Consider the following 24,773-nt stretch of genomic DNA (forward strand, 5'->3'; position numbering starts at 1 on the left):
AGTTTATTTTGCAAAACAGATTGATTTTGGAGAGTCTTTTTAAATTCATTGCAACAGTCAACAAATAAGGTAGGGAAAAACAAGATGATGTGTATGTTTTGAATATTGGTGAAAATCTCCCACACCAACTTGATTTCATAAGATACTAGCAGAGAGTCCTTAGTTACATTGAATAAAACAAAAGGTATCTGTGTGTTCAGATATGTTTTTGACTTATTAGCTTGTATAAATCGTTATATGGCTGTTTAGTCAGGAAAGGCAGATTTTAAGTCTTTTTCTTTAATTTAGATTTTACATGACTCTCCTTTTTTTTGTACCAGCTTTGATGGTCTTTTTGAAGTTAAGGAATATACATTTCTGGTGAAACTGTGATACTTCTTTAAAAAAAAAAATTTTTTTTAATGTTAATTTACTTTTGAGAGAAAGACAAGAGACAGAGGCTTGAGTGTGGGAAGGACAGAGAGAGGGAGACACAGAATCAGAAGCAGGCTCCAGGCTCTGAACTGTCATCGCAGAGCCCGATGCGAGGCTCGAACTCACAGACCATGAGATCATGACACGAACTGAGAGCTGAAGTCAGACTGAGCCACTCAGGCGCCCTGTGATGTTTCTTATTAATGCCTAAACTTACAAAGTTATGCTCTAGAGAGTAAAATACAAGCTCAGGGTTAGGTTTTGCTTTCATTTGTGATGTTAGTGAGTTAAATTTAACACGTTACAAATGTAATAATAGTTAAGTGAATTACAAATGATTTTGCATTCACATTAAAATGGATGATTATTATACATACTGTTATAAGTAGGTTCATCCTGGGTTCTTGTAGATCCTGCCTACTGTATTTTCAGATAGTATAATTGAAAAGATCTTTATTAGGGGTAGAATCTAAGACCTCCCCAGATGATCTAGAAAATAGAATGTTATGGATACTACTTTTAGGTCTTACAAGGCTCTTTTTAAAAAAATAATCATTTTAGTTAATTACGAGGGCACAAAAGGATATAGAGTAAAAAGTCTCTTGCTCTCCTGCCTTCTGGCTAAGTTCAGTTCAGAGGCAACCACTGTTAAAGGTTTTCCTAGTGTATTCTTTGGGATCTCTCCAAAGACTGTCTTGATTCTGGATTCCATTTTTTTTTTTATTGTTTTATTTATTTCTTAGGAGAGAGAGAGAGAGAGACAGCGTGAGCAGGGGAGGGTCAGAGAGAGAGGGAGTCACAGACTGAAACAGGCTCCAGGCTCTGAGCTGGCAGTCAGCACAGAGCCCGACGTGGGGCTCGAACCCACGAACCGTGAGATCATGACCTAAGCAAAAGTCGGACGCTTAACTGACTAAGCCACCCAGGTGCCCCTTGATTCTGGATTCCAAAGTGGCTGAATACAGTGGTAAAAACCTTTGTGTATTTACAGGAAAAGATAAAAAATACCTACAACAGTGGCAAGGGCGTAACCTTTTAAATTGTCTTCCTACTTTATGTCAGATGTTAGAGATAGGGTGATGACCAAAACACATACGTCTCTGGTCTTATGATGCCTAGTAGTCTAGTAGGGAAGGCAGATATTAAATAATTAAAGAAATATAACTGTGGTTATAAATGGTGATAAATGTGATGAAGGAAAAGGCTAGGGTGCTATGACTGTATTTAGAAGGGACATGGACTTGGAGGGGTGGGAGTGGTCAGTGTGGCCTTTGAGGAAGTGGTTTTTCCTAGAGATACGAAGAATGAGAAAGAGTTTATGGGATAAAGTATGAAGAGGTGAGGTAGAAAGAAGGTTCCAAGAAGAGGTGATGTGTGAAGGATTTGAAATGGGTAAGAATGGTGTGATTGAGCAACTTAGAGAAAACTATTATGACTGGGACAAGGAAAGGTTTCTAGAGTGTTGTAGAAGGTAGAGGCTAGAAGGGATAGAGTCTTGTATATATTACAAATTTGTTTTATCTTAAGAGATAACAGTACTGTAGAAGACTATGATGTACTGTAAGAGTGACTGATGTGATTACGTTTGTCTTTCAGAAACATTAACTGCTCTAACGAGTGTAGAGGTGGAGAGAATAGAAAGAACAAATGCTTATAGACTTGGTAGATTATTATCCAGAGAAAGAGGTGTGTAGTAATAGAAGTAGAAAGAAGTGGATAGATTTGAGATAGATTTAGGGGGTAAATAGTCAGAACTTGTTGAATGATTGGATATGAGAGAGTGAGAAAGGAGGTATCTTGGATTATTCAGGTTACAATCGATGATGATGGCATTCATTGAGAGAGAACACTGAAAGCGTTTTGAGGGGCTAAGAACATGAGGTTGGATTTGGCCGGATTTTCATAGCTGCCTCTACATTCAGTTTGTTGCATTGTATTTTGATTGAAATGTATGAAAAAAAAAAATCCTCCGTAGAGGTAGTTGGAAAGGGAGGAATGTTGTAATGATTTTTTTTTTTTACATAATTAGGGATATTCTTTGACACCATACAAAACTGGACAAGTGATAGTTTCTTAAGTGTTAGTTACAATGTGGATTCTGAATCATGTCAATGAACTTTTTGTAGTCTGTTACATTAAAATTTATTGGTCTCTTGTACTTTGAGTGGATTTTTTGCCCATTTTAAAGCCTGTACAAGCATGCACTGGTTATTGATTTACTGAGCTATACAGATATTCTACATGTTAACATATGTCATTCTACAGTATCACAAACTCCTATTTGTTTAATGTGAATACTGATACCATCAGAAAAGTTTCAATATTGGGAAGCTGTCTCGTTCATGGTGGCAGATACAAGTTTTCCAAAATTGTCATTTTTGCTTGTGAGCTTTAATGTTATCATTGGCAATAAATACTGTCAGTTGTTTTCCTTGAAGAGGAAGGCTTACTTTGTTAGGTTTTGAGAAAATGTTTGTCAGATATCCAAGTCTGAATAATCATAGTTTGTCTGAAGTTCTTTCAAGTGAAAATGGTGTTGCGTGAAAAAAGTCAGCTCTCTAACAGTTACTCAAGTGCTTTCCCTTGACACAACCGATTCTTCAGGATGCAAAAGTGCTTTACATTTATTCCATTTTCTCAAGTGGTATATTAAAAAGATAGGTGTTTGTGGGTTGAGATTTAATAAAATAATTATTTTTGCTTCATCAGGGTTATTCTGTAATGAAACTGGCTCCCCCTGATCCTTCATGCTAGAGCTTGGCAGTGAAGAATCCAGTTACTAGTAGTACAGTTTAATGCCCCTACCTTGATTCATGCAGTTTCATCCACCATTGATTTTGCGTCATTAGTGTACATGTCAACACAGGAATAGAGTGATTCAAAAAGAGAAAGCACAGCTGTGTTGAATGTGGTAAGAGGTGAAGTAGGGTGAAAATTGAAGGTGTCTTTTAGCTACATTCTCAAGGGCATTGATCTTTTTTAAATTTTAATAGGTTTTTTAAATTTATTTTTGAAACAGAGAGAGCATGAGCGGGGAAGGGGCAGAGAGAGAGGGAGACACAGAATCTGAAACAGGCTCCAGGCTCTGAGCTGTCTGCACAGAACCCAATGGAGGGCTGGAACTCATGAACTGTGATATCAAGACCTGAGCCTAAGTCAGATGCTTAACCGACTGAGCCACCCAGGCGCCCTGATCTTTTTTTCTTTAAGTTTATTTATTTTGAGAGAGTATGGGCATGATTTGGGGAGGGGGAGAGAGGGAGTGACAGAATCCCAAGTGGGCTCTGCAGTGCCAGCATAGAGTCCAACATCGGGCTTGAATTCACAAACTGAGAAAACATGACCCAACTGAGGTCAACTTGGGCGCTTAAATGCTTAACTGACTGAGCCTCCCAGGCACTCCCTAAGGGCATTGATCTTACTGAGAGCTGAATGGAGTGGTGGTGAGGGGCCTCTTTGAATTGGTCCAGGAGTAAGTAGGATATGAAGAAATAGAGATGAGGAGTATGGAAAACTTTTTTGAAAAATTAGATTGGAATGGGTGTGTAGGGTTTTGTCTTCTTCTTCTTTTTTTTTTTTAAAGGGTTTTGTCTTCTAAAGGTTATAGAGGTAGGAGAGAGAATGGAATATCCAGTGTTTAGGATTCTGAGAAACTGGGAGAAAAGTAGCTTCTGTTAAGACCAGTGCTTTTTATATTTGTTTAAAAAATTTTTAAATTTTTATTATTATTATTTTTATTTCTGAGAGAGAGAGAGACAGTGTGAGCAGGGGAGGGTCAGAGAGATGGGGAGACGCAGAAACAGGCTGCAGGCTCTGAGCTGGCAGTCAGCACAGAGCCTGATGCGGGGCTTGAATCCACGAAACGTGAGATCATGACCTGAGCCGAAGTCAGACACTTAACTGACTGAGCCACCTAGGCACCCCTATTTTTTATTTTTTTATTTTTTAGATTTACATCCAAATTAGTTAGCATATAGTGCAACAATGATTTCAGGAGTAGATTCCTTAATGCCCCTTAACCCATTTAGCTGATTCCCCCTTCCACAGCCCTTCTAGTAACTCTCTGATTGTTCTCCATATTTAAGAGTCTTAATAAATTTTTGTCCCTCTCCCTGTTTTTATATTATTTTTTCTTCCCTTCCCTTATGTTTATCTGCTCAATATCTTAAAGTCTTCATATGAAGGACCAGTGCTTTCTAAACTTCAGTGTGCGTGATGTGAATCATCTGGGGATCTTGTTAAACTGCAAGTTATGATTCAGTTGGTTTGGTGTGCTGCCTAATAGTCTGCATTCCTAGTATGCTACCAGATAATGCTGAAGCTCTTGGTCAGAATACCTTAGTTTAGTAGCAAAGCTCTGATCAACTGGTGGAGAGATAAATTTTAGGTAGTGTTTTTGTTGTTGTAGAACAGGGAAGATAAAGTGCAGATGTTTTAGGTTTGATGTTAAAAAGTTGAAGGGATTTCTGTCTGATGACATCTGTTTTCTCCCTCAAGTAGGAGACTGAAAAGAGTGACAATATCTCGGATTGGTATGGGGAGATTATTATGCTCATATAGTGCTAGTAGCTTTATAACAGATACCTTGTCTCCAAGCTGACTGTACCCAGGGTTATAGTCTTAAAATATTCATGGTCTTTTCCCTCAGCTTTTTTGAGGTGTAAAGAGTCTTAAAATTCTGATTTGATTGTACTGCTTATTTTTATAAAATCTTTTGGGTCTTTACCTAATGGACAAAATTTAAATGCTGGTGTACTATTAGATACATAATAACTACCACTTTTGTTTTTCTGTTGCTAAGCATAGTGCCTGGTATACAATAGCTAATATCTAGAAACTGAACAAAATGAAGAAATTATATTGTGCTTGTTTCTCACTTATGCCTAAAATGCCTAAGTATTTATGGAGTCCTGAAATTAGTTAATAAGCATGCAAGAGGAGAAGCATTGTATTTTCCATAGTACAAACAGTGACAGCGACAATATATATTTTCCCTACCCTCCTGCATTTATGTACCTGCCTTTTCCATATTAACTCCTGTTTTCACCTACCCCATGGCAGAGTAATAGGGAAGCAGAATTACTTTTTTGATCAGCCTGCAGCTGATTCTTTCTTGAGTAGAGAATGTTCATGATTTCCAATACATGTAATCCTGGAAAGTTAAATAAGTAATTATTGTTTACAGAAATCAGCTGTTTATTTATATACTTTTTTCAGTGGACAGCAGAAAGGAGCTCTGGAAGATGAGAACCATTCTCTGAGGTTCTTAACCCTGGCTTCTGGGGGGGGGGGGGGGGGGTATGTGTCATAGATAATGATCTTCAGTGAGCTTTGGCTTATCAAAGTGTCTCCCACCTTAAAATGTAAAAAAACCCCCAACTCTTCTAGTTTATAGCAGTAGATAATGTATACTTTGTATACTTGTTGACTGTGTTATTAGACCTTTGAGTTCCTCAGAGCTTAGCACTGTCTTACTCATCTTTGTATCCTACCCCCCAACACTTAGCATAGCACTTGGCATAGAGAGTCATTCAATAGATATTTGTTGGATGAATTGCATTCAGATTTGTGTGTGTATTTTAATTGGAGAAAAGGAAATCTACGTATTGGAATTTTACTTCTTTTTCTTTGAGAGGGAAGGCCATAATTTTCAACTGCCATGCCAGGAGTTATTTTTAGTTAAGCAACACAGAGTCAAAGCTGAGAGCAGGGACAAAAATAAAATAAAAGATGAGGGGTGCCTGGGTGACTCGGTCAGATAAGTGTCTGACTCTGATTTTGGCTCAGGTCATGAATTCAGGTCACAGGATCGAGCCTCATGTGGGACTTTGTGCTGAATGCGGAGGCTGCTTAAGATTCTCTCTCACTGCCCCTCTCCCCTGCTCATGCTCTTTCTCTCTCTAAAATAAAATTTAAAAAATTAAGAAAGTAAAATAAAAGATGAAATGACTCAAAAGATGTTATTTATTATCTTTACAAAACCAAATTTATTAGACTTTTACAGCTAAGATTTAGTTTTATATAAAGGAAATGAAGAATTTACAGACCATATTCAGTAAAATATTGCCACTATACATAACTTCCTTTATTTTTTTTAAAGTTAAATTTTATATTGTAGTCTTCAGAAATCTTGGCCAAAATTCAAGTAATACAGTCTAGAAAAAGTATGGTATAATATAAAAACTATTACAATTCCCAAGGGACATTATTTCTCTTTGGAACCTCATGAAAACTTGTGTTGTTTTAATTTATCTCTGCTTTTCATCAGGGAAAGTTTCTGATGTCATTGAAGGTAGCATTTTGGAAACCATTGCTTAAATCTGAATTCATCTGAAGTTTCTTAATCTCATTTGTATGGTTTGATTGGTCTGACAGTTCCATATAGATGAGTAATCTTCATGTTTCCTAATTAAGAAACATAGACCTTTGGGTCTAAAGTTGGCATTATAGTATAGTACTATGTTTAATATACTGTATAAACACAATTTCTACCCATAAAGTAGGAGATAAATATTTAGCAAGTAAAATTTTGAAAAACTCTTTAATTGAGAATAAAATTGTGTTTCATACTTGTATACTTACAGTGCTATTCAAGGAGGGCTGCATGATCTTTATTTTTTTTTCTTAAATTTATTTAAATTATAGTTAAGTTTGAGTTTTGACAAATGCAGAACCATGTAACCACCACCACAATTGAATTGCATAACAGTTCCATCACCCTAAAATACTCCCTAGAGCTGTACCTTTGAAGTTAAATCCTTCCCCAACTCCAGTGCTTGACTTTCAGTAATTTGTTCTCTGATGCTATAGCTTTGTCTTTTTCACAGTGTCGTATATTGTGTAGCCTTTTGAATCTGGCTTCTTAAATGTAGTATATTGCATTTGAGAATCATCCATGTTGCTGTGTGTGTAATAGTTGCTTCCTTTCAGTTGCTGTGTAGTACTATTTTATGGATACAACCCAAAGGTGGTTTATCCATTTACCTCTTGAAGGTAAATGGTTTTCCTAGTTTTGATCATTATGACCAAAGTTGATATAAACCTGAGCATGTAGATTTCTGTGTAAATAGGAATTTTCATTTCTTCTGAAATTCTTAGAGAAAAATCTGACAAGACATAGAAATTCGGAAACTGATTTCAAAATTATATGGAGATGCAAAGGACCTACACTAGCCAAAACAACTTAAGTTAGAGGACTAATGGTACTGTATTTAAATTCTTATTATATAGCTACAGTAATCAAAACAGTGTGGTATTGATGTAAAGCTAAGTGGATTAATGAAATGGAACAGAGAGTTCAGAAATAGACTCACGTACAGTGACACCTTATTTCAGCAAAGGTGCAAAGGGAGTTCAGTGGAAGAGGGTAGAGTGTTTTTTTTTTTTTTTTTAATGCTGCTGGAACAATGAGTATCCATATGGAAAAAAGAAAACTTAACTGTGATTCATATCCCACACTATACAAAAATAAACTTAAAATGAATCATAGACTTAAATGTTAAATCTCAAACTATAAAACCTCTAGAAGAAAACATAGGAAATAACCTTTGTGACCCTAGGTTAGGCAAATATTTCTTAAACACCAAAAGCACAATCCGTAGGAATAAACTGATAATGTTTGAAGGTTTTTATAACTAATTCTGTAGTAGAGGACTGTTTAGGTTACTTAATTCTTTTTCTTTTTCTTTTTTTTTTTTAAATTTAAATGTTTATTCATTGAGAGAGAGAGACAGAGAGAGAGACAATGTGAGCAGGGGAGGGGCAGAGAGAGAGGGAGACACAATCTGAAGCGGGCTATTAGCACAGAGCCTGACACAGGGCTCAAACCCATCAATATGACCTGACCAAAGTCAGACACTAAACCGACTGAGCCATCCAGGCACCCCCATCCCTTTATATTTTCTTAACAGTTGCTCTAGGAATTGCATTTAACTATGAATCAGTATTTCATTATTTAAAGTAAAATGAAGAAGTCTTACAACTATGTAGGTCCCTTTACCTTCTACCACCCCTATGTTATAATTTTCATGTGTTTTAAATTTATATACATTGAAAATCTCAAGATACAGTGTTACAATTTTCACTTTAAACAGGTTAATAGAAAAATAATCTATTATATTTACCTATGAATTTATTATTTCTGTTGTTCTTCCTTAATTCCTGTAAAGTTCCATGTATCTCTCTGGTATGGTTTTCTTTCATTTTGTGGAACTTTCTTTAATATTTCTTTTAGGGAAGTCTGCTGCTGATGAGCTTTCTTAGACTCCCTTCATCTGAGAATATCTTTATTTTGCCTTTATGCTATGAAGATACTCTTACTGGATATAATTCTAACTGGAATTCTGGGTTGACAGTTCTTTTCAGCATTTTAAAGATATTATTCCACTGTTTTTTCGCCTTTATGGTCTCTGAGGCAAAATCTGCATTCATTCTAATGTTTGTTTCTTTGTGTTGTTTTCCCCTTGCTCCTTTTGCTATTTGATTATGATTTGTTTATGCATGGTTGTGTTTGAATTTGTCTTATTAGAGGTTTGCTGAGCTTCTTGAATCTGTATGTCTTTCACTAAATTTGGGAAGTTTCTTCTTCAAATCTATTTTCTATAGTCATTTTTTTCCTTTCCTTCTGGGACTTTAGTGGCACAAATGTCACATTTTTTGATATGCTTCCTCAGGTTCCTAAGATTTCTCCCTTTTTTTCTCCCAGTCTTTTCACTCTCTGTTCCATCTAGTGAGGATTTTTTCCCCTCACAAATTGTGCTTTTTATTTCTAAAACTTTTATTTGACTTTTTTTTTATAAACTTTTTGTTTCTCTGCTGAAAACTTCTATTTCCAGTCATTTCAAGAATGTTCACATTTACCTCTTGTAATATAGTATAGTTATAAGACCTGATTTAGAATCCTCTCTGATAATTTTAACATCCAGATTGTTTCAGGCTTGCATCTGTTGGCTGTCATTTTTCTTGAGTTGGATGGATGAGATTGTATTGATTCTTTGTGTTTCAAGTTATATTGATATTTGGGATATTATGTTGTGATTATATTATATTCCCTGGGTTTTATAAAAAATCCTCTGGAGATAATGTTGATTTTGTTATTTTGTATTGGTATGTAGTCAACCTGGTTAGATTTAGATTGCAAGTTCTGTCTTGCTCTCTGTAGGTAGTGGTTCCAATGTCTGTGATTTTCCTAGCCTTTGTTATGGTGTTTGGGTCTGCTCTGTACATGTGTCATTCTGAGTATAATCTGGGACTTGGATGGTGGATTATATCATAATTTAGTTGTCAAAGTCTTTGATGCTGTTCTTCAGCTCTCCTCCATGGTGCAGTTTGGAGGTAAGTTTAGGATTTGTGTCGGGGATCCTTTGTTTGCTCTTTCTTCTCTGAGATTTCCCCTGTATCTTTTGACTACCTAGAGCCCCCCCCCTTTTTTTTTTTTTACTAGTGTTCTAGCTAGAAAACTGAGACTCTCTTGATGTGATAGCTAACACTTCTTCCCACCCTCCACTCTCCTTTCCTCTTGGCCTGGAACTAGACTAGACTCCCCTCAAGGTGAAAGTATTAGAAAAAAAGAAGATAGCAGGATTCTTCTCATGCTCTTTTGACCATAGGGGGCCCTTTTCTTAGTTCCTCGTTCTCTGCAAGGCCTTAGATGCTCGGGCCACCTCCACTGCACTGTGCTTGTGTCACTCAGGGTTTAGTTTGATAAGGCTTAACTCTGGGGCTAGCCTTTGAGCCAGACAAGGAGTACCAAGCCTCAGGACTTTCTTCTCACACTCTCTGACTAACAGAGACCCTCTGTCTTGGTTCTCTCTGAGTTTATGTCTGTGCTCCTGCTGTATATTTTAGAGGCTTGCCTCATCCAGGGGTCAAACCAGGAAAGAAAAGAGGAAAGGAAAAAGCCCTTGAAACTCACTTCTATCATGGGTCTTTATTTAAGGTTTGACTTCCTGCCCCACTGCATCTGCTGTGTACTTTTCAGAATCCTCAGATAGTTACTCCTGTTTTTGTTTATTTTTTAAAATTTATTTATTTGTTTTGAGAGATAGAGAACACAAGCAGGGGAGGCACAGAGAGAGGGAGACACAGAATCCCAACAGGCTCTGTGCCGTCAGTGCAGACCCTGACGTTGGACTTGAATTTAAGAACTATGAGATCCTGACCTGAGCTGTGATTAAGAGTCAGATGCTTAACTGACTGAGCCACCCAGGTGCCTCAGTTGCTTGTTTGTTTTGTCCAAGGCTTTTGGTGTAATCATTGGGAGATATAGGCTGTAATAAGCTTATTGAAGTTGACTTGCCCCAAACTATAAATTTATTTTCTGGGAATTACAAAATACATTTGTTTCAAAAATTTGAAAAAAGTCAGAAAAGCTTAGAGAATGAGAAATTTGGAAAAATCGGAAAAGTTTAAAGAAGCTTAGAATTTCTCTAATTTTTAGAGAAATTATCTGTAATTGCATCATCTAGAAGTAAGCCATTTTAACTTTTTCCTCTAGTTTTTTCTCAGCATATTTTTATACAAACACTAATGGTTATGATTTTTTCATATATTTTATGCTTCTTTTAAACAATACTTGTATCATGTTTTCAGTAAGTACCTTAATAAAACCTGCAAATCTGTCATATGATTATGTCATAGACTTTTATGCCCTTATTATTGGATATATAGTTTATATCACTGAAATCTTTGTATGTACATTTTTGTCTGATACCTTTTTTGAAGTTTTGAATTCATAATTATATATAAGAGGAAATCAAAGTTTCCTTATTTGTTTCAAATAATATTTAATTATTTTTAGAAATCTGACTAAATGTGTTTGTATATAAGATTATCGTCTTAGACTTCTTAGAACCACTTTCAAAACGGTACTGCTTTTGATAGAAGACCTTGTAGTTTTGAATTGTTTTGAACTTTAGAGTTTATTGTTGAAAAATCCAATTGAAGATATGTTATAAATTTTTATTCCTTGGAGGAATGAATGACTAGATTTGTAAATTTTGATTTTTATCTTTTAAGAGAAATTGGAATGGAAATTTAAAAATGATGTTTATATATGCCCAGTATGGTTTTGTATCTACTTCAAGTATACAGAAATAAGGTCTGTGTTAGAAATACACAAAAAAATATGAATAATTGGGGTGACATCTGGGTGGCTCAGTCAGTTAAACATCTAACTCTTGATTTTGGCTCACGTCATGGTCGTGGTTCATGGGTTTGATCCCCACATCAGACTCTGTGCTGATAGCACAGAGCCTGCTTAGGATTCTCTGTCTCTGTCCTCCCTGCCTCTCTTTCTCTCTCTTTCAAAATAAATAAATAAACCTTAAAAAATGAAAAAAATAGATTTTATTAAAAAATATGAATGATTGGATTCATTTTGGAATTTACTTCAGAATAAGTTTTTTGCTATTGTAATTAGAGACTCTCTGTATCCTGAAGTGTTTAAAAAAAATTTTTTTTTAATGTTTTATTTATTTCTAGGAGAGAGAGAGACAGTGTGAGCAGGGGGGGGTCGGAGAGAGAGGGAGTGACAGACTCTGAAACAGGCTCCAGGCTCTGAGCTGGCAGTCAGCACAGAGCCCGACGCGGGGCTTGAACCCACGAACCACGAGATCGTGACCTAAGCGAAAGTCGGCTGCTTAACCGACTGAGCCACCCAGGCACCCCTATCCTGAAGTGTTTATATGTGTGTGTGTGTGTGTGTGTGTGTGTACAGCTTTAGGTTCTTTCTTATTTTCTTGGTGGGGGTTTGAATAGTTCTGTGTTTAATTTGAAAAGTTTATTAATTTTAGTGTAGCCAGTCAAGTTTTATAAAACAAAGTTTTAATTTTATTAAGTGTTTATTTATCTCAAAAGAGAGAGAGGACATGAGTGCAGGAAGAGCAAGGAAAGGAGAGAGAGAATGAACTAGAAGTGCAGAGCCCAATGTGGGGCTCAAACTCACAAACCATGAGATGATGATCTGAACAGAAATCAAGAGTTGGATGCTTAACCGACTGAGCCACCCAGGCACCCAAATGCTAGGCATATGTCTTATATGGATGTTTAAGTAGCTATTTGAAGAGTCCAAAGAAGAGTTTGAAGTTGTTTTGTAAAAGATGATTGAGAGAAGTGGACAGACTTAGGATATATTTTAGCTGGAAGATTGATGTGATTTAACTTGTAGATTGGATGTCTAATGTGAGGAAAATAGGGGAAAAACTATGGATGGTGATTTTCAGGTTTCTGGCCTTTTGCATGATCGTGATAATCACAAAAATGGTGGTTTAGGGGTGGAGGCACATAAAGCAGGAGTTTGTTTAGGATACGTTCTTTTCTAAGGTACCTGTGATAATTCTAAGTGGAGGTGATTGTGAGTTAGTTGATATGTGGTGGAGGTAACATTTTGGGAGTTTTCATGGTATATAGATAAGATTTACATCCATTATGAATGAATACATGGAATAGATGAGACCAGCTAGAGATAAGATTAGGGAGTTCAGGACTGAGGCTAGATTGAAAACCAAGTGAGTCACATCCAGGAGAAAATTAAAGAAAAGGTGTGAAATACGCATTGTAGACCATGGAAGAAATGTAGCAGAATTATTGGACATTGTGGTCGTTTAAGGTTGGTCATTACAAATTAAAAACATTTTATTTTAATGTTTTATTTATTTCTGAGAGAGACCATGAGCAGGGGAGGGTCAGAGAGAGAGGGCGACACAGAATCTGAAACAGGCTCCAGGCTCTGAGCTAGCTGTCAGCACAGAGCCCCACGTGGGGCTCAAACCCACGAACCGTGAGATCATGACCTGAGCCGAAGTCAGATGCTTAACCGACTGAGCCACCCAGGCGCCCCTGGTCATTTATAATGAGATTAATTTCCTTTGATTAATTTTGTTTCTTAGTTATTCCCTGTTGATGTTGATATGGAATCAGTCCCAGGGAAGGTTGTGGTTGTGGTAGCTGGAGGGAAAAACAAGGGACTTTAGGGGGTCTTGCTAAAGGTAGGAAGGTGCTATTTAATGAACTGTAAAGTTCAGGTTGAATTCAAAGACTGAGCTGAATGATCTATCAACATAGGGTTTCTCTGAAAATGATACTAAATTCTTAGTCAACTATACTAAAAATAAATAAATAAAAGCCAGTAGAGTATGTTAAGAAATAAAAAAGAATACTTGTTAGCAATTTGTTTTTAGTTCATTATGAAATTTTATGTAATATAAGTATAGTTGTTTCAACGGTTTGTGCTTTTTAGAGCTCATTAATATTGACATGTTTTTTGTTTTTTTAAACTGGCCCTTATCCATACTTGTTCAGAAGATTTCTCATATTTTGGAGAATACAGCAGGGAACATAGTCCCCAAATTGGCAAATACTACATTTCCCCATGAAATATAGAAAAGTTATACTAATCATTTGTTTTCTGCTTACTTTTTGGTGGGCAATTTTTGTGCTGGGTAACAAAGATGACTAATTAAAAAAATTTTTAACATAAAGCATATGGTAGATCAATTCTTGTCATTTGAATCAAAGATTGTAAGCTTCAGCATCTTATTCTTAGTTCAAAAGTTACTGTTTTCTAAAGAAAAAAAATTAGTTTTTAAGACTATGTTGTGGGGGTGCCTGGGGGGCTCAGTCAGTGGAGTGTCTAACTCTTGATTTCAGCTTTGGTCATAATCTCACAGTTTCTGGGTTTGAGTGCCACTTTGGGTTCTGTGCTAATGATGCAGAGCCTACCTGGGATTCTCTTTCTCCCTCTCTGTCCCTCCCCTGCATGTGCACACGCATCTGTGAGTATCCTTCCTATCTGTCAAAATAAATAAACATTAATAAATAAACATTAATAATATATAATAACATTATATACATTATAATAACATTATAAACATTATAAACATTATATATAATGTTTATATAATATATAATAACATTATATACATTATAATAACATTATAAACATTATAAACATTATATATAATGTTTATATAATATATAATAACATTATATACATTATAATAACATTATAAACATTAATAAACAAAATAATAAACATAGGTAGACAGCAGCAAAAGTGCTTTAAGATTCTGATATGCTAGTGAGTCTTCTGATCTTACCTGAGAGCTAGAGGACCGTCTCCTATAACGTAGCCTCAAAGCATTTCCTCCTCAGGAAAGTGACTGTGTGACATAGATTGCTAATGTTGTGGACTAATAAAAACCATCTGTGTTTAATCAATGACTGATCCATCACTGAATGCAAGAGATTTTTTTTTAAGTTTATTTTGAGAGAGAGAGTGCTAGCAGAGGAGGGGCACAGAGAGAGAGGGTGGGGCGGAGATGGAGAACTAGAGAAAGAATCCCGAGCAGGCTCCACGCTGTGACAGCACTATGAAGGGCTCAGTCTCATGAATTGAGATATCATGATCTGAGCTGAGATCAAGAGTCTCACGCTTAACAGACTAAGCCATCCAGGCGCCTCTGCAAGAGATCTGAAATCTTTTGGTAGTATTCCTGCTGGTGGACTCCTTCAGTTAAGATCATCTAAGCAGATATTAAAGAGTAGAGTTGCCTTGATGTTCATACAGATAGTTTTAAAAAGCTATCGAAGATAAGCACACAAAAATTTGGAGAAAAAAGTAATTCCACTAAAACATTTAGGGCACATTACCTTTTGTGTTATCTGTAGTGCATTTAAAGCTTAGTTTGTGCAGAGAAGTTAGAATAATGTATTTGATTTCATGTAACTGAGATTTCTACTAAATGTAAATCATGGTCTTTCATATTTTAAGTGCTGATAAAATAGAGGGGATTTTTATTGGTGCCTCACAAATTCTACTTTTGATAAAACTGTCTTATTCAGGTTTATTATTAGGAGGGATTAGACTATTCATGGAAGGGAGGGAGAGCTAATGTTAATTAGTTTAATATGGTTTCAGTGTACTGAGCTAAGTGTTTATATAATTTTATTTAATTTTCGTAACGTCCATATAAAGTAGGTATTCTTTAGATATTATCTTTGCTTTACAAATGGGGAAATAGGACCAGAAAGATTACAAAGTTGTTGTATGTTTTTCCCTTGTCTGTTAAACCCCAGATCAGCACTTGTTCCCATAAAACATGAATTGAACAATGTTCCTGGCCTTCAGGACCTTTCAATGTAAATAAGGAAATAAAGTGATAGATTAGATAGCATGTGCATTGTTTGTATGAGGTTTTAGGGTCATGAAAGTACCACTTAGCTATATGAGGAGGGTGGAGAAGGTTTTACAGGGCAGTTGAGGTTTGAGCTGAGTATTGAGTAGAAATTTTTTTTTTAATGTTTTTATTTATTTCTGAGAGAGATAGAGACAGCATGAGCAGGGGAGGGCCAGAGAGAGAGGGAGACACAGAATACGAAGTAGGCTCCAGGCTCTGAGCTAGCTGTCAGCACAGAGCCCGACGCGGGGCTCGAACCCACGATCCGTGAGATCATGACCTAAGCGAAAGTCAGACGCTTAACCGACTAAGCCACCCATGCGCCACGAATAGAAATTTTTTTAATGTGGTTTCAATATAATGCTGCCACTTTAAACTGTTAACTGGATATTTTCAGCAGTGATGAAATTAGCATATAAGTATTGTTAAAGAAACAAAAGCATTGTGAGAAATACTGCCTAATACACATGCAGGCACAGTAGAGAACATGCTGTATTATGTTACACTTTTTATATTTTCTTAATATTTTGATATTAAGAATTTAGTAATTCTAGGTGTAATATGATTTTTTTCACTACAGATGTCCTCCTCGCACTTTCTTACCAGCCCTCTGCAAAATTTTTCTTGATGAAAGTGCTCCAGACAATGTGTTGGAGGTGACAGCCCGTGCCATCACATACTACCTGGATGTATCTGCAGAATGCACTCGGAGGATCGTTGGGGTCGATGGAGCTATAAAAGCACTTTGTAATCGTTTAGTTGTGGTCGAACTTAACAACAGGACTAGCAGAGACTTAGCTGAACAATGTGTAAAGGTAAGTCTTAATTATTTATTGGCCCATTTGAAGATCACTTAGAGAATAAAAAATATAGTTTGTTAAAAAAAGAAAAATTCTTTTGTTATTCTTTATTGAGAGTGGTTGTCAACACTGGAAGTCACCGTCCTCATGGCACCAGACAAGATCCTGTTTGGTTTGGGAAAAGAAATCTTATCTTTGAAGGAAATTGTAGGTCACTGCTCATGCTCTTCTGGCTGGCTTTTGGGTTTCAGGTAGCCACTAACATTTTGAGATAGGTTATCCCTGTTCTTAGCCAAAATGATTTTCTCTGAAAAAGCAGTAACAAAAGCCACAAATAACAGTGACTTTTGGAGCCAGACATTATTATACTGAACACTTTACATGTGTAACTTATTTAAACCTTCATGACAACTTCATATGAGGTACTAATATCAGCATTCCTCTTTCTCAGATAATTCAAGCATACTGACATTGAGTAACTTCGTTGGGGTTAATACATTCGTTTGTGGCACAGTCAAGATTTGAAGATGAGGAGTTTGAACATTAGGAAGTCTGGTTCTGGGGCCCATGGATGTAACCATTTTTCTCCCTCCCCTCCGCTTCCCTTTTTAATTGGGGGGGTTGGGGTGGGGAATGAGAATCCTAAGCAAGCTCCACACCCAACACAGAGCGTCCTGTGGGACTCGATTCCTCCAGGATCATGACCTGAGCAGAGTTCAAAAGTTGGATGCTTAACCGACTGAACCGCGGTACCCCTAACCATTTTTCTGTACTTCCTTTAGAGTTAGCTGTTTTGTTTTCATTCCTGTTGGGCCAATTATAAACTTTGTTTATACAACCCACCAGTACTGGGCTAGTAGTTTATTAGATGTACATAATCAACACAGGTAGATTTTGTGCTTTTCTTTTCATGATTCCTATTTCATTCTTCTTAAGATTCTTGCTTCTCTAGGTCAGCAGTTTTCAAACTTTCTGTCTCAGGACCCCTTTACAAGTCTTATTTATTTTATTTTATTTTATTTTTTTTACAAGTCTTATTATTGAGGGGCCCTCAAAGAGCTTTTATTTATGTAGGTTATATGTCTATTTTATACCTACTATATTAGATATTAAAACAGAAATTTAACATATATATTTATCTAAAAATAAAATCATATGTTAATGTACACTTAAAAAATGTTTTATTATTTTTTAATTTAATTTTTGAGAGAGAGACAGAGAGCAAGCTGGAGAGGGGCAGAGAGAGAGAGGAAGACATAGAATCTGAAGCAGGCTCCAACTGAGATCATGACCTGAGCTGAAGTTGGAAGCTTAACCAACTGAGCCATTCAGGTGCCCCTGTTAATTAAAATAATTATTTCTTGAACAAATAGAAATTAGTAGAACTGTAGCATTGTTAAGCATTTTTGTATGTCTCTTTGATAGTGTCTGGCTTAATAGAAGACAGGTGGATCGTCATATCTACTTCTGCATTCAGTCTGTTGCTATATATTCTGTACACTCCTGAGAGAATGAGAATGAAAAAGATAGTTACAGTCATGGTATTAGTATTAGGAAAAATTTTTACTTCAAAGATTGCTAGAAATGTCTTCTCTACACTTGAGAACTGGTGTTGTAGGTGTTACTGTCTTGATTTTCTGCCTCTTCGTCTGTAGATTTATTCACTGACTCATATTTTCAAAGTCTTTCTTTACACCCTGCTCTCCCTTTTTCTGTTTCTTTTACAGATTATTGTTACTGATATATTCTTTAGTGGTGATATTTTATAAGTTTTTTTTTTTTTTTACCATCTTAAAACTATATAACTTTGCCTAGGCAGTCTTATCTATCAGCACCAATACCAGTTATACATTCTTACCTGTAGATCTGACCTCTCACTTGAGTTCTAGACTCCACATTCAAAGGCTTGTTGGACAGCTCCAACCAGATGTCTGAATTCATGATCTTTCACTACAGATACAGTTATTTTGATAATTGGCATCAACTTCACCCACTCTAAACAGAAACCTGTGCTTTATCCTTTATTTCTTTTTTTACCACTCCACACATGTATTTAATAATCAAGTGCTTTTCTGATTTGTTTCCTTTTGTTTGTCTCTATTATTGCCTTAGTGAAGCTCTCATCTCTTAAATATTCGTGCTTGAATTTTTTTTGCACTTGCATCTACGCTCTTTCTGTGCCCCATTCCCAATTATTAACTAGAAACCTGATCATATTATTTTTATGCTGAAAATATTTTTCTTGCTTAAAAAAATAACATTTTTTTCTTGCTTAAAGAATAGTTTAAATTTCTGGTATGCCCATAAGATCTGTGGACCCTGTTAACTCATTAGTTCTACCCGAACTCCTTAAACACCATAATTTAGAAAATCAAAGTTGGTTTTTTTTAATGTTTTGACTTTCATAGAGTGTGAGGATAATGAATAATGTAATAGCAAGCATTTAATGATTTTTTTTAAATGTCTAGGACCTTTATAAACTTTTGCTCAGTTACTGTAGTTCCTTAGCTTGCTATGTAGTCTTTACCATCTAAAGTGATAGTGTCCAACATGGTAGCCATATAGGACATTTCAAATGTGGCTCTGCCAAATAAAGATGTGCTATAAATATGAAACATAAATGGGGTTTTGAAAACTTAATACATAACATAATGTAATATATATCAATTATATTGATAAAATATATTTTATCAATATCAATTATCAATTTTATCAATATATCAATATCAATATTGATATATTGATAAAAATATAAATTTTTTTTCAATATTTTTTGGGAGAGGGCAAGAGGGGGAGGGGCAGAGATGGGGGATAGAGGATCCGAAGTGGGCTCCAGCTGACAGACTGACAGCAGTGAGCCCTGTGTGGGGCTGAAGCTCACGAACCATGAGATCATGACCTGAGCTGAAGTCAGACCCTCAACCAAATAAGCCACGCATGTGCCCCAAATCAATTTTAACATTAAAACAATTTTTTAAAATCATTTTTTATTTTATCTTGAGAGAGAGAGAGACACAGGGAGCAGGAGGCAGAGAGAGAGAGGGAGACACAGAATCTAAAACTGGCTCCAAGCTCTGAGCTGTTAGGACAAAGCCTGATGTGGGGCTCATACTCACGAACCATGAGATCATGCCCTGAGCTGAAGTCAGACGCTTAACTGACTGAGCCACCCAGGTGCCCCATCAATTTTTAACATTGATAACACTTGAAATGATGACGCCTTGCATATATTGGGCTAAATTAAATATAATACTTTGTTTTGCTCTACTTTCTAAAGTATGGCTACTAATTAACTTAGAAGGTGCATTAGGTTTTCTATGATGCTAGAAAATTAAAACTGGACTTACTGTATTCTTCTGTTAATTTTGTTTTACTATTGTAGGTGTTAGAACTGATATGTACTCGTGAGTCAGGAGCAGTCTTCGAGGCTGGTGGCTTAAATTGTGTGCTTACCTTCATTCGTGACAGTGGACACCTGGTTCATAAAGATACGTTGCACTCTGCCATGGCTGTGGTATCAAGACTCTGTGGCAAAATGGAACCTCAAGATTCTTCTTTAGAAATTTGTGTGGAATCTCTATCTAGTTTATTAAAACATGAGGATCATCAGGTAAAGAGATTGCTGTTGTATACTTTGTATTCAAAAAGTGATTGTATAGAGTTATACTCTATAACTGTGATATACTGTTGTTTGAACTTTTCACTTGATGAAGTAGAGGTAGTTCTTTTTTTTTTCTTTTTCTCATTTTATATTTCTATATAGTAATTCTTTTTTTGTTTCAGCAGTGAAATATTTTCTATTAAAAATTTTTAAAAATGTTTATTTTTGAGAGGGGGAGAGAGAGAGAGAGAGAGAAGGAGAGAGAGCTAGCGAGCACAGGGGAGTGGCAGAGAGAGGGGGAGACATAGAATCCAAAGCAGGCTCCAGGCTCCAAGCTGTCAGCAGAGAGCCTGATGCGGGGCTCAAACTCACCAACTGTGAAATCATGACCAGAGCTGAAGTCACATATTTAACCAACTGAGCCACCCAGGTGCCCCCAAATGTTTTAAATTATAAACATGATATGTTTATTTGTAAAATTTAAACATTTCAGAAATATATGTAGATTTTAAAGCTACCTTATACTCCGTGTGATTTGATGACTCAGCACAATTTTGTTAACTTAAAGATTGTTCTCATTGAAGTAAAATAACACAGTATTTAAAATCTTATACGTGTAAAGTTTTTTTGAGTGAGCATACTTTAGAAAATAGAACTGGACTTTGAAATGCCTTTTTACTCTTCCATTTAGTCATTTTTGGTTATTCATTGATTATGTTGGCAGAGTTGTTCATAATAATAATATTAGCTTTCACTGCCCATCTGGATTCTTTAGATATATTATCTTATGATATGTCATCTTATTTAAGATTGGACAGTGAAGTATAAATACTATTATCCCCATTTCACATATAAGGGAACTGGCACCTTAAGCAGTTAAGTAACATCCGTAGGTCATAGAGTTAGCAGAATGTGAAGTCAGAATTAAACTCTAAACCTTATATGTTTTCTGTAGCTGCCTTTCTGCCTTTCTTATAATCTAAGTGATGAAATTAGCAGTACCAGCCTCTAGCCCTTCTTAGGTGGATTTTATCCATATGTGTATTCTTTACATCATTAGGTTTCAGATGGAGCTCTGCGGTGTTTTGCATCACTAGCTGACCGATTTACCCGTCGTGGTGTTGATCCAGCTCCATTAGCCAAGCATGGATTAACTGAGGAGCTGTTATCTCGCATGGCTGCTGCTGGTGGTACTGTATCAGGGCCATCATCAGCTTGTAAACCAGGTCGTAGCACTACAGGAGCGCCTTCCACAGCTGCAGATTCCAAATTGAGTAACCAGGTGTCAACAATTGTAAGTCTGCTCTCAACACTTTGCAGAGGCTCTCCAGTAGTCACACACGTAAGAGTGTTTTTGAATCTTTTGTACTCTTTCAGAAAAAGTGTTTTTATTTAATACAAACATGTTAAACTTTTCTCCCATTCCCTTTCTAGGATCTCCTGAGGTCGGAACTTCCAGATTCAATTGAAAGTGCATTGCAGGGTGATGAAAGATGTGTGCTTGATACCATGCGTTTGGTTGACCTTCTCTTGGTGCTGTTATTTGAAGGACGAAAAGCTTTGCCAAAGTCTAGTGCTGGATCTACAGGCAGAATCCCAGGACTTCGGAGATTGGATAGCTCTGGGGAGCGCTCACATCGGCAGCTTATAGACTGTATTCGAAGTAAAGATACCGATGCACTTATAGATGCAATTGACACAGGAGGTCGGAAAATATTTTTTTAAGTATAAAGAGAAAACTGTATGAGATAAGGAATTATATGGGCAATTTCTAGTTTTTAGATTATGGACAGTATTTTTAGCACTTGAGCCAGATTAAATAGAGTGGCCATCCACTTCTGTATCCTCTACCCATGTATATAATTATCAGCCTGGTGCATGGTAAGACCGGAGTAAATGCCTATTAAATGAGTAAAGGAAACTTGTATCCTGTTGAGTTGTGTTACATATTTAGTTTTTTTTTTATTTTTATTGTAAGTTTAAGGCTTAAAGCCTTGTGAATCCTCGGTGATTTAAACATTTTAGAATACTTTTTCTTAGCAGAATTTATTTGTAAGTTATTTACTACTGTATAGTTGACTTATGTGTTTAAAATTGGCCGTGTCTTTAGTGGTTATTAATAACAATCTTTAAATGGTTCCCACTTAGAGAAGTTTGGTATTATTTTGTTAGACTTTTAAAAATTTATTTTTCTCCTTCAAACTTCCAGCCTTTGAAGTAAATTTTATGGATGATGTGGGTCAGACTCTATTAAACTGGGCCTCTGCTTTTGGAACTCAGGAAATGGTAAGCTGATAAATAAAAGCTTGTGTTTTAAATCAAAGATAGAACTGTTAATAAGGCAACTTTATGATTCTTCATAATTTTACAGGTAGAATTTCTTTGTGAAAGAGGTGCTGATGTTAATAGGGGTCAAAGGTCATCATCATTACATTATGCTGCATGTTTTGGAAGACCTCAAGTAGCAAAGGTAAAATCCAGGTTTTTAAATTATTAACTTAATATTTAACATTTACATGGTTCCAAAATTAGAATGGATTTAAAAACTTTTATTCTGATTAAGTCATGCTTCCATGCCATCTCCATTCACTCCATTCCCCATTGCTCATTGTAGGTAAGTATTTTTTGTTTATATTTTAGTGTTTCTTAACAGATACAGACAAAAATAAATATATGCTTATTCCCTCCTCATACAAAATGTAACATGTTACATACACTGATCTATGCTTTTTTCATTTAACAGTATATATTGAATACCTTTTCCTTTTAGTATTTGCGTAACTTTTTTACATGTGTATACTTATCCTGAGTGGATATACTACCAATTTATTCAGCTAGTCCCCTGTTGCTAAACACTTTGTCTTTCTTACTCTTGGCACCAAGTAACTGTACATATTTGTGTTATTTTTATTTATCATTAAAGCAAATAACTTATTTGCTGAAGAATCATAATATTTTTGACTCTTAGATTAGCAAAGGACTTTGGAAAGTTCTTTTTACAGTTAGGAGAGAAATTGAGGTCCAGCAAGGTCAAATGATAAGGGTTGAATTGAACCAAATGTGAGAGTGATTTAGATCTCTAGAATTTTCATATTGTGAAGTAATTTGGCACAGTGCAATGATAGTCTGCTACTAAGTCAGGCACACTTGGATTCAAGCTTCAACTTATTAGCAAAAAGGTTGTTGTAGCCTTGGGCAAAAATTTGACTTGCAGTTTTATCAGCTAAATGTATGTATATTCATAGCATGATTATTGTTATAATTAGAAAAAACTACATGAAAAACAGTGTAGTCAACACATCGTAAATGCTCAAATGATTGTTGCTGTTATTGTCGTCTTTACACTATCAGAAAATTTGGGGTAACAACTTAGCTTTCTAACCTAGGAAAGGTGTTTTCTTCAAGGACAAATTCTGTCAATTTGAGTTGGTTAGTTTTTAGAGACATTGGTGCTTCTGAGGATAATAAAAAATTTTTATTGACCCTTTTTCTTTTGACCTATACTGTTTTGCGGTTATGAGTGTTTGAGTGGGAGAGAAAGAGCCAAATGAATTGTATCTAACCCTAACCTGTCCTGGTTATACATCAGTCTACAGTGACCAATAGCTGCTATTACTAATAATGATATGATAGGGAGAGGGAGTACTCACTGAGCACTTACTCTGTGCTAGCCAGTGTCTTAGGTATTTAACATGTCTTACCATTTAATCTTCATAGATTCTTCTGGTTTTAATTGATTCTTTGATACACCGCCACTTTCCCTCTTCCCCCTCCATACACATTTTAACATCTCTTAAATAGGAAATGTATAATTGTTGTTGACCCAATAGAAATTGCAGCATAGGTATCATTACCTGTTCATGCATCAAAAACTGTGAAATGGTTTTAGTAATTTCACTAAAAAATCCTGTCTGATAGAGGACCACTCAGAAATGCTGCTTCATTAGTGCTCTTTATGACACAGATGATAGCATTGTTTGTAGAGATACAAATGTTGATTTTGAATCAAAAGGTAATTAATTATAAAGAATTGTGCTCAGAATGTGAAGAGGTTTCAGAATACCTTATAGTTCATTTATATTTTCTTATTTTATGTTTGTTCAGGTAATGTGTGACAAAAATCCCAAGTTTAAGAAAGTTCTTTCAATAAATTTAAAAAATCTAAGCAACAAGAAAGCATGTTGCATAATTTAACTGTCATTTTTTTCTTTCTTAATGGTAATTAATGATATATCATCTGTGGCATCCTAGATTTGGTAAAATACTGAATTATTATGATTCAAACCCCAGCAGTTTGGATTTTTTAGCCAGTACAAATACTTTCAAGATGTGTATATGTATTCACTTATTTGACAGATATATCTATTACATCATCCTGAGGTTTAAAAAGCTGCAGCTCTGAGGCTGATAAGAAAAACATGAGATGCGTTCTCTGTTCAGAAGAACTTACAGTCTGCTAGGGAGAGAGTCCAGTGTCCATTAAAAATGAATGAACAGTAGGGGCACCTGTGTGACTCATTTGGTTAAGTGTTCAACTCTTGGTTTCATCTCAGGTCATGATCTCACAGTTCATGAGATCCAGTCCCATGTCTGGGACTAGAGAATCTGGAGATTCTCTCTCCCTCTTTCTCTGCCCCTCCTTTACTTGCACTCTGTCTCTCTCTCAAACATTAAAAAAAAAAAAAAAAAGTGAACAGTGTGAATTAGTATTTAAGACATAAATTTTGTAGTTTGTTCTAGGAGAATTGATTTAACTTGGTAATTGGTACTATATAGGAAATG

At 35.8% G+C, this 24,773-nt stretch overlaps 1 protein-coding gene across 6 annotated transcripts in view; it reads left to right on the forward strand.

Annotated features, from left to right (window-relative positions):
• The window catches only part of HECTD1 (HECT domain E3 ubiquitin protein ligase 1), a 90,844-nt gene that overhangs the window by 4,608 nt on the left and 61,463 nt on the right, over positions 1-24,773 (forward strand). For all 6 annotated transcript variants that reach the window (XM_077772721.1, XM_077772722.1, XM_077772723.1 and 3 more), the window contains exons 3-8: positions 16,171-16,405; positions 19,773-20,000; positions 21,052-21,333; positions 21,426-21,696; positions 22,201-22,277; positions 22,363-22,461. In XM_077772721.1, coding sequence (XP_077628847.1) covers positions 16,171-16,405; positions 19,773-20,000; positions 21,052-21,333; positions 21,426-21,696; positions 22,201-22,277; positions 22,363-22,461 — 1,192 coding nt within the window. The remainder of the gene's footprint in view (positions 1-16,170; positions 16,406-19,772; positions 20,001-21,051; positions 21,334-21,425; positions 21,697-22,200; positions 22,278-22,362; positions 22,462-24,773) is intronic.

The sequence above is a fragment of the Crocuta crocuta genome, unplaced genomic scaffold (assembly GCF_008692635.1).
Source record: "Crocuta crocuta isolate KB4526 unplaced genomic scaffold, BGI_CrCroc_1.0 scaffold116, whole genome shotgun sequence".
Lineage (NCBI taxonomy): Eukaryota > Metazoa > Chordata > Mammalia > Carnivora > Hyaenidae > Crocuta > Crocuta crocuta.